At 47.8% G+C, this 10,747-nt stretch overlaps 1 protein-coding gene across 2 annotated transcripts in view; it reads right to left on the bottom strand.

Annotated features, from left to right (window-relative positions):
• Positions 1–5,822: 5,822 nt before the first annotated feature.
• The window catches only part of DCAF5 (DDB1 and CUL4 associated factor 5), a 93,875-nt gene continuing 88,950 nt past the window's right edge, over positions 5,823–10,747 (bottom strand). For both annotated transcript variants that reach the window (XM_010846699.1, XM_010846698.1), the window contains exon 9: positions 5,823–10,491. In XM_010846699.1, the coding sequence (XP_010845001.1) occupies positions 8,722–10,491 (1,770 nt within the window). In that variant the 3' untranslated portion in view covers positions 5,823–8,721. The remainder of the gene's footprint in view (positions 10,492–10,747) is intronic.

Raw genomic sequence — 10,747 nt, 5'->3', positions numbered from 1 at the left:
CATGAACGAGGCAGGGTCTCTGCCAGCTCTTCCATCTGTTGGGGCTGCCCTGCTGTCCCCAGTCAGGCTAAACTAGGTGGCACCTGCTCATGGAATGCCAACCCAGGCAGGTGCTTGCAGAGCAAAGTGTTGGAGTTTTCTTTGAGCAGGGAAGTTTAAAACTGAGATAAAGATGAAGAGATCTGAACTGTAAGCTGCTTCTCACAGCTAGTTTAGGAAAAAGATCTTACCAGGACCCCACAGCCAAGATGAGTACAGAGATTTGGACAGTCTTCTTTGGTCTCCAACTGGGTAGATTCCATTTGAAATGTGTTCCTTCCTCTTCTGGTCCTTGGGTGCTCGTAACTGGAAAGTTCTTCTCTTATTCTTGAGTGCCAGCATACCTAAAACCTAATGAGCTTACACAAAAAATCTACAAACAATAAATGCTGGAGAGGGTGTAGAGAAAAGGGAGACTTCTTGCACTGGAGATGCCTTTAAAAACTAGGAATAAAACTACCATATGACCCAACAATCCCACATAGGCATGCACCCTGAGAAAGTCATAATTGAAAAAAGTTGCATGTACTCCAATGTTTACCGCAGCACTAGTTACAATAGCTAGGGCATGGAAGCAACCTAGATGTCCATTGACAGGTGAATGGGTAAAGAAGCTGTGGTGCATACACACAATGGAATGTTACTCAGTCATAAAAAGGAACACATTTGAGTCAGTGCTCATGAGATGGATGAACCTAGAGCCTATTATACAGAGTGAAGTCAGTCAGAAAGACAAATATCGTATATTAATGCATGTATATGGAATCTAGAAAGACAGTACCGATGAACCTACTTGCAGGGCAGCCGTGGAGATGCAGACGTAGAGAACAGACTTAGGCACATGGGGACGGGGATGGTGGAGAGGGTGGGGTGAATGGTGAGAGTAGAACAGAGACATATTCACTAACATATGTGAAATAGATAGCCAGTGGGAATTTGCTGTATGACTCAGGGAACTCAAAGTGGGGCTCTGTGATAACCTAGAGAGGTGGGATGGGGTGGGAGGTGGGAGCAAGGCTCAAGAAGGAGAGAACACTGTATACCTATGGCTGATTCATGTTGATGTTTGGTAGAAACCACCACAATACTGTAATTATCCTTCAATTAAAAATAAATAAAAAACCTACTGGCCATCCTCTGATCCCTTTGATCTTTTCTTCCAGTCTCCCAAGATGTTTATCAGTCCCCTCTGAAATTCACCCAAGAGATGTGCTGACCTTTCTGGGCACTGAAACATCAGGATGGCACTCAGCACCCTACGAGCCATCAGAGCTGCTGAGAGGTGCAGCGACAAGAAACGTTAGTCTGAGGGTAAGGGCCCTGGTGTTGATTTTCTGCGGGTGAGGGCGGTCCAAGCTCAGCTGTCTCTGGTCTTCCTTTGCACAAGGCTCTTCCCTCCTCGCCCTGCCTCCTTACAGGCCATCTTCAATCCCCCACTAGGGCTGTGTACTGTCGTCAGAGCCCTGCTGGAGTCACACTGAGGGTGGGGAGATCAAGGTAAGTGCCCCCCTTCCTCCTCCCCCTAAGAACTACATCTAGGAACAGCATGATGTAAGGCAGGTGTCGGACTCAGAGGCCAGGCCAAGCCACTAACTGGCCTTGGGCTCTCCTCAGAAAGGACAGGGTAGACTAGACAATACAGCTACCCACCCCACCCCTTCAGGAGCAGCCCTTCCTACCCTTTCTTTAGCTTCTCTTCCGGCAGATGTGTTTTATCTAAAAAGTTCCCCGCCTCACCCAACCGCAGTATAATTTCACTGTCTCTTTTCCACCAGCAATTCAAATCCATCCTTTCTCCTATTCCTCTGCTTACCCTCTTCAAAGGCCTGTGCTCTTGAGATCTCTATTCCAGATCTGGCCTGAGGCTTTAGTGGGTGGGGACTGAACTCTGACCATTTCCGCTCTTGGCTTAGTCAGACTTCTTTTGTTTTTTTTTATGGTTGAACTTCTTCTTAAATTAGATGTTACAAAATATTTAACACACATACACATGTGAAACAATCCTGCATGGAAAACTCTGGTCAAAACTTTTCTTTGGCACAAACACAGAACATTTCCATGGCTTCCCACTTTCTTGATTCTCTAGGGCTGGCCCATGGCCAGATGGAGGAATTTTAGCTCTCAAGGCCAGAGAGAAGTTTGCTGTCCCAGCTCCTGAGGTCTGGGTCATCTCCAGTACCACCATATTAAGACTGTAGTTTAATAAAATCTGCCAGTATACCCCGCCCCCTAGCCCCGAAGGCTTGCTAATAGCTAAGCAAGGATCTATGGGCCCTGTCAGCCAAGTCTGGTTCTTTTTTAGAAGCTCTTAGACAAAGCCTTTAGACAGCTGGCTCCCTATGTAGGAGGTAGTGTCCAAGGCCTCAAGCTCAGCTTTAGTCTGGTCCACTATAATGGGGATAATTTACTCTTTTCTATGATTTCAGAGTAAGAATAAGGTTTGCTTTTGTTGAATCTGTGTGCATGCTCGGTGTCTGAATTTTTGCGACCCCGTGGACAGTAGGCCACCAGGATCCTCTGTCCATGGAATTTTCCAGGCAAGAATACTGGAGTGGGTTGCCATCTCCTCCTTCACGGGTTTCCAACCCAGGGATAGAACCCATGTCTCTTGCGTCTCTGGCATTGACAGGTGAATTCTTTACCACTAGCGCCACCTGGGAAGGCCCAAGGATTGCTGCTGTTGCTGCTAAGTCACTTCAGTCGTGTCCAACTCTGTGCGACCCCGTAGACAGCAGCCAACCAAGCTCCCCCGTCCCTGGGATTCTCCAGGCATGAACACTGGAGTGGGTTGCCATTTCCTTCTCCAATGCATGAAAGTGAAAAGTGAAAGTGAAGTCGCTCAGTCGTGTCCGACTCTTAGCGACCCCATGGACTGCAGCCTACCAGGCTCCTCCGCCCATGGGATTTTCCAGGCAAGAGTACTGGAGTGGGATGCCATTGCCTTCTCCGCCAAGGATTGCTAACAAACAGTAAATTCTTTCTCTGAAGGAGAAGTTACTTTCTATATTCCTTGGCAGACCCCATCCAAAAAAGCCTTCTTCATGGTTGCTATCAACAAGCAATGAGGGCAGAGTAGAGAGGAATAATGAACGCAAACACTTTAGTGCTTTCTATACATCGGGCTCTAAGGCACAATAATATGCACGCACCCATGCACGCACATGTGTGCAAATGTTTTATCCTCTAACAATGTACTGGCATTTTCCCCCATTTTACAAATGAGGAGCTTGAGGTTCCGAGCAGCTGTATACTTACCAAAGATCTTGGCTCAGCGGTCGGTTCTGGTGGGCACTATAGTGATGTCTCAGGAATGAGAACTCATAGGAATGGGATGTAGACAGTACATGGAATTGTTAGGGGAAACACACTGACTGAAACTGCCCACCCTGGCCAGGCACCACAGTAGCCATTTGCACGTTATTTTACGACAGGAGGTCCTGGTAAGGAACACAGAACGAACAAGCTACTGCCAACCAGAATTCAGGAAAGGTCAAAGGCAGATGCCAGGTGTCCTGTCACCTCCCAGAATCCTTCTCGCTGGCACCCATCTTGGCTGAGCAATGCACAGGGTACCAGGAAGGACCCTGACTCAGAGTGACTGGCCAGAGAAAACCCAGAAGTTAATCCCATCACAATAAAAATGGAAACTGCAAGCCACGTGCCTGAGCAGTCTTCCTAGGTACCCTTACTTTCCTGCTTTCCACCCAGGTGCCCATTTTCCCAGTAAAGTTTCTTGCTTTGTCAGCACATGTCTCCTCAATTAATTTCTGAATGTTAGACAAGAGCCCACTCTCAGGTCCTAGAAGGCCTCCCCCCCCACCCCCCACCCCGCAAACTTCCTGCAACAGTATGGAAAGAATGACATTTTGGAGTTGAGAGGGACCTCGATTGTACAGTTCTCAAGAATCTGAGTGATCTGCCCAAGGTTCATGAAGCTACTCCATTGAAGAATCAATACAGAATCCACTTCTTTTGTTATTTCAATGCTATTTCTGTCCTGCTCACAGGTGTCTCTTATGAGGGAAAACAGACATTAGCTTTAGTAATTTAAGGTAGGGTCTTGGAGAGGCTAGAAATGTTAAAAAAAACACTGACTCTGAAAGAAAAAATAAGTAAGGGGAAGCCCGAAATAGTGTCACGGACCATAGCATCTACGAACAGTCCAACAGGGAGATGTTACCCTCTGAAAGCCTATACCAACCACTAACAACCATACTCATCTGTTTTGGGTACTTGTTTCAGTGTGCTGGTTCTCAGGATTATTTTTTCTTGGAATGTATGCATTCCAGCAAAGCAAATTTCTCCCAAACCAATCCTTCACTTTTATGACTTCCATTATAAATTTGGCAATTTTCAAGAATCTTGATGACCCGGTGTTTGAGGCTGATGTGGCACGTTCAACGCTAGTTCTGTGATCTGGAAGCAGTGCGAAGGCACCTAGCATCTCACTCCTCCTACTGCAGCAGTCCTATTCTTCCTCCCTTCAAACATCTTCCATGTCAGCTTCCCTGGACCGCATCTCTCGTGGCTAAAGATCTGGGTTAGCACCCTGGTAACTTTTTGTTTTACTACCTTTCTCCAGCCTTGGTGGAGGTACTGACAAAGTCAGATACAGGGAGACTCGAAAGCTAGCACTCTATATTTCAGCTGGAATATTCCATTAGCTCATGCTTTGGGCTCCAGAAAGGAGTCATTTCCCAGAAATTTGAAATACTAGATACTCGATTTCCTTACAATGTGACTGTCTTGTAGATAAGCGCTGTGGGCCCCTGCTGCACAGCTCAAGTAAACTGTGGGTGAACAGGACTGACCAACTCTTCCTGCTGTCCCTGGCCAGGTCAGCGCTGGCCCAGTCATTTATCTTTGCCTTTCAGCCTCCTTCCTTTTTACTTTGCTTACCACCTTTTTACTAAGAGTGAAATGCAATTAGGGTACAGATGGCTTAGATTTTCTTTTCATATACATTTTTCTTCTGCTGCATGTGGGAAGCACTGTACTTTGAAGAAATTCAAAATTATTCCCAAGACACTTAATGTTATTTTTACTCCAGCATGAGTGCTCAAGGACAAATGAGCACTTAAGACGGAAACATCCCGCCTGAGAGAAACACACAGCTTGTCCAAAGCCCTTATCCTGATGCTGTGGGCAAGTCTGGACTCACCGAGCTGTACTTCACCTTTGTATTTCAATTGCTGGCATGTTGCCTTGCTTAGGTCATAAGGGATGGATAGTCTTCCTTTGGCAGTATAGATTTTCCTCACAAGAATTTTGGTTGGCAAGAACTTTTCAATTAACTGAAAGAGGCAGCTTTATAGGCAGGAGATATATGATGGGTTGGGTTTATTTTTAATTTCTGTTAGAAGTTTACCATGTATGTCTGGGACAGGGCAGGAAAAGCAACTTGATATTTGGAAACATCAGAAAACATAATTCTTTTGAGGCTGTCTGCAATGTCACTTTGCTGCATCTTTCCCTCAGTTCTGACTAACAAAAGGGTCAATTCCAGGATTTCAGTATCCTAAGTCCATCTAAGCCTGGGAAAGGAGATCAAGTAGATACTTCCTCCAACTCTAAATTTTGTGGTCCTAATGTGACCTTTGTCCCAATACCTAGAAATGACCTTGACCACTGGCATTGAGGCAGTGTACCACAGCTTTTCTTCTAGTGTTCAGGGTGGCTTTGAATCAAGTTTCCAATTAGGAAAAAATTGAAACAGGAAAGGAATAAAGGAGGAGGGGTGTCTAAGCAACCAAGTCTTCCTTGGAAGAGAAGAGGAAGCCATGAGAAGTGAATAATAGGTTTATTTGCATATACATAAGAGAAGAGCTAGCGTTGCTGGGAGAGAGGCAGGGCTTGTGAGGAGGTAAGGCTTCAGCAGAGGAAGGCACCTTGACAAACAAGGACTCCGGGCTCAGTAAACCAAGCACAGTTGCAACCTTCTTTCGCCCCAAGCCCACTACTCATTTAACTCATTTACCTGTTGTCAGAGAGACATGGGAATCACTTACAAAACCAGGTGGTAAATAAAGTGGAGGGAACCAATTTTATAAATCTGGACCAGCCACTTAAAACTTTATGTACAGGATGCAGAAAAAACCCATAAGAGGCACCTTTGAATAGTTCAAACCTAATCAAGTGCCATCTGCCCTGTTAGTAAAAATAGCTATCACGGAAGAATCTGGGGATTAAATGTGCCTCCAAAGTTGAGGCCTCAATCCTACAAGTTTAGGCAAAGGGACCCTAGAAGTGGAAGTTCCTGCCAGGTTTGCAGGACCATGATCACAGACAGGAGATCTCTGGGGATCAGAGTGGAATGGCTACAGAGACAAGCATTTCTCAGCCTGCTTCTGTGGCTACGCTGTGGGGCCAAGCTCCTGGCAAGCAGAATCTGGGGTGTCTCCCAAGGATGGAAGGCATCCTTGCTAAAAACATCTTTTCTTGGATTCTAAAGTTGAACCAGAATGAACTTTGACTTCTCTTCTGAGTACCCAAATGAGATAAAGGCTCTTAACATGAAAAGATCAAGTTCTGCATTTGGGAACAGTAACTACCCAGTGGCTAGTTCTCAAGGGAGCTTTACCTACTTCTTTTTCTCCAGGAAGATATGTGGATTGTCCTTAGAGAAGTCAGAAGTGGCCAGCTGCTGCTAGATGCAGTAATATAAAACAAAAAGATTGGACATGCTGACTAGGAAGGGGAAGAGAAACACACACTGAGTGATTATATCTTTTTTTTTTTGTATATAAAGGATTAAAAAATTCCAATTTAATAATAAATTTTGGAAAAGCAAATGTAAAATGACTTGGGCTTATAAAACCAGAATTTACAATTATCTGTGTATAGTCAAAGACAAATCATAGAACCGTTCTGATTACAGATTAAAGTAATTCTACTGGTTACAGAATCACTGACCCACTCCCCGGTGAGATTACAGTTGTTCAATTGTAAGCATCTCCACTGCTACTCACACTCCTTTGTCTCCTTCTCCTCAGACAGTGTTTTCACACCCAAGTCACAGCACACACACCAGGCACGTCTTTCTTTTCACAAAACTTAGCAAGATGATCCCTCCTTCTGGCTTAGATCAACAACCTTCTTTTATAAATAACCCCCCTTCCCCTGGTCACTAAATGCGTCCACATCTTCATCCTCCACAGGCTCCCTCCCCTTGGTCCCAGTTCCAGTAGGACATGTTCATCCCTAAAAAGAACGCTGGATTTGTGAGGCCACACCAGTCACAAGCTAGGACCTCCCCAGGCCCATGGCGCTGGGCTCCTGGTTGTCCAGTGCCTTTGTGCTCAAGAAAGCTGTAGTGTTCTCTCCCCCTCATCTCTGCCCAGCATTCTCCTGCCCTTTCATGACATCCACGCCAACAAGCTGTCTGCCATTCTAGGTTTCCCTGTCTTGTACAAGCCTTCATCAATAATCAAGTGACTGTAACTACCACGGCAATGCTGAAAAGATCCTTGTCTTTTCCTCTCTCAATCTTTATCTACCTTCATGAACAGAGTCTCTTCTAGAGGCCAGTGACTCTTCTCTCCACACACTCTGCATCCTGAGGGACCTACTCAATAAGAATCTGTTACTCTGAGATACCTACTCTGCAAGATCCAGTCACAACACCACAGCCTCTGTGAACTGCAGGCTGGAGGGAAGATGCCAGGCCCACCAATTCTGATCGATCATTTCGGGTTAAATTAAATGAACGCAGTACCACACTCTGCTCTTCCCTACACTTCTTCATTAACACACCTATAACATCCACTTTAGTAGTCTGAGCACAAAGCTCTTGAGAGCTGTCTTTCCCCTTCTTTCCATAGGCCGAGACACCACCATGTGGGGCCAAGCAAGTGCCTGCTGGCCTTCTGAGTGCCTCTTAGGAACTAGCACCTAACTTGTTAAAGTGTTACCCACAACCAGTTATATTCTACGGCCCCTACAGAATGGTGCTGCACCATCGATCAATTTGCAACCAGTGAGCTTTATCAGGGATCTATGTTCTCTCGAATCTGATCTTAACTGCTAACCTCTCATGAGCATGAAAACCGCTCCACTTTTAGTACACCTACTTTAATGCTCAATGAAGAAGTGCTACTGAGAAAACACGGAAGACTTCTTTAAGAAAGGAACCATGCTTTCCTTCCCAGCACAGCCAGTGGGCTGAAGGCCTGTTTCCACTCGTCTCCATTCTCTCAGCGTGAATCCACTACTCACTGGCAACACAGTCTGATTTAGCAGGCACTCGTCATTAAAACCAGAACATCTATGGCATATAAACGAGGTGAGATGGCAAAAAACACAGATCCAGAGAGCCTTTCTGATGGAGAATGGAAAGACAAGTCTGAGACAGTGAGCTCACGCGTGCCAGTGCACACACATGAGAACGAGTCAAACATCTCAACAAGGATTTACTGTAACAGAATCTGCACAGGTACACTATGCTCAAGTCTTACTAGAAAGGACTCACTTGCATTTTTTCCCTTTCTTAACGCAGCACGACCAACGGCCAGCTAAACATCAGACCCATTGTTGAATAGAAGGGAGCAGCATCAGACACAAAATTCCAGGCCCTGGTTTTACGTGCCTTTAATACTATTTTTCCTTTCCTCTGTGTTCACTAAACAGGATTTAAAATTTTTGTAAAGCTACTTTTCATAGCTTTTTGTTTTCCCTTTGTATTTATCATGTTTTTAATTTCTTCTCTGAGGAGGAATTCTCCGAATCTGGGTCTTCCAATTCGATTCGGTGCCTCTTGAGGCCACTATGGCCATGAACAGCCCTGCTGCTGTCTGTGTCTGGGGGGTCAGTGGGGTCCTCTCTCGTTCCAGCACTGGGGGACTCACAGGCCATTTCAGACCCACAACAGTCTTTGTGTAGGAGTATCCCTGTCAGGGACAAGTTATCGTGGTCAGTGTCCACACGTCCTGGGGAAGAGCAGGCCAGTGCCTCCAGCTCCCCGAAGTTCTGCCCATTGCTGTGGGGGTGCGGGGGGCGGGGGTGCAAGCGTCCATTGTTGTGGTTGGCACAGATGGTTTCGAGGCTTCTCTCCTCACTGTCATCAGACTGGGTCCTGAGACAGTTGCCAGACCCGCTGCTCAGAGTGGAGCCAGACGCCTTGGGGACAGGAGGGGAGGGTGGCTCCTCAGCCCGGCTGCTCAGGGCCTTGCTTAGGGCCTTTCCATTGAGCTTCTTGGTTTCAAAAGTGTGTTCTACAGTGCCACCATTGTTGGAGTCCTGAGAAGCATCCTCGGGTGCCTCTGCCCAAGGGTGGCCACTGGGCTCGGGGCCCGGGCCATTGTTGGGGCTTACGGCAGAAGTCCCTTCTTTAAAAGCGTCCTTGCTGCGGCCTTCCGGCGGCATGTCCTGGGTCCTCTGGGCTACCGCCGAGTTTAGACAGGCTTCCTTGCTGGAAGAAGGGGCTGGGTTGTCCTTGTGGCTGGTTCCCGCCCTCCCTTCATCGGCCTCCGCAGACATGAGCGAGCTCTCTCCATCTTTGTTGTTTGAGTAGGAGATGTAGGAGTAGCGGAGCCACTTGTAAGCTTTATAAATCTTCCGCTCAACTGACTCTATGTCGGAAGTTGGCGATGCTCGGCTTGGCTGAATCTCCAGAGTGGACGCGCTCCGATCAGGGGAGGAGGTGGGGGAGGAAGAGAGGTCATCTACTTTGATCTGGGGGTAATCATAGTTGTCTTCGCCAATGTAGGTGTCGGTGGGCTTGGGAGGGGCGCCAGGCCTCTCTTCTCGAGGCGTCTTCTGCCGGCGCCGCATGGCATTCCGCTGCCGGGTGGATGCGCGCCGTTCGTTCAGCTCCTCCTCTTCCTCAGAGCTGCTGGAGCTGCTGGAGCTGCTGGACTCGTCTTCGGGGCTGGGAGACCGTGGCCGGGGAAAGAGGTCTGTGTCCAGTTCCACCTCACAGGCATTCTCTTCAGAGTCAGACTCGTTGGAAAGGGCCAGGAGGCGTTTGTCCTGGTAGCGCCGCAGGGCAGACAGGCGCTGCTGGCGAGACGTGGCATCCTCACACGAGGGCAGCGGCGGGGTGGACGCCACCACGTTTGTGGCAGTGACCCGCAGGGGGCCCAGGTGGAAGGCGCTGTCGGCAGACTCATCCACTGTGGGCGGAGGGGAGCGGGGCAGCGAGGCCGAGGACTCGGAGTCGGTGTAGCCCGAGCGCTCGCTGACCCCCGCGTGCAGCTGGAGGATGGTGCTCTCGCTGAGGTCACTGTCCGAGTCAGAGCTCCAGCCCTCGATCTCGCGACGCACCAGGGAGTCAAAGAAGGCCATCATCCGGGGGTCTTCCTGCACAGACTGGTTGGCGTAGTCGTGAGACAGGCCACTCCCACTGTTCAGCACAAGGCTGATGTACTCTTCGTGGGTATAGAGACAGCGAGAATCATCCTCAATCCGACCGTCCAGATCTCCGGTACATCCTGGCTGCTTGTACGGGCTCCAGATCTGCACAGAAAGTGAAAACAAAACCAAGGAAGCCTGATTGGAATGTATTCTAAAGCTGTTGGCCATAAAGAGCTTCCCCAGACTCTCCCTGTCATTTAGCCAGGACTTGCTAACCAACTTTAAGCCCAGGATAAACACATACCATGACTCCCACTGCCCCCCTCCCCTTTAGCTTCCTCTACCAGTAGCCTGGAAATCACAATAACCCCCTACATAATATCAGAGGACAGAGGATGACTTGAAGATTGCCCAGTGT

This window comes from Bison bison, unplaced genomic scaffold (genome assembly GCF_000754665.1).
Source record: "Bison bison bison isolate TAMUID 2011002044 unplaced genomic scaffold, Bison_UMD1.0 scf7180017864239, whole genome shotgun sequence".
Taxonomy (NCBI): Eukaryota; Metazoa; Chordata; class Mammalia; order Artiodactyla; family Bovidae; genus Bison; species Bison bison.
The sequence above is the reverse complement of the archived record's forward strand: the minus strand, read 5'-3'. Positions and strand labels throughout refer to the sequence as shown.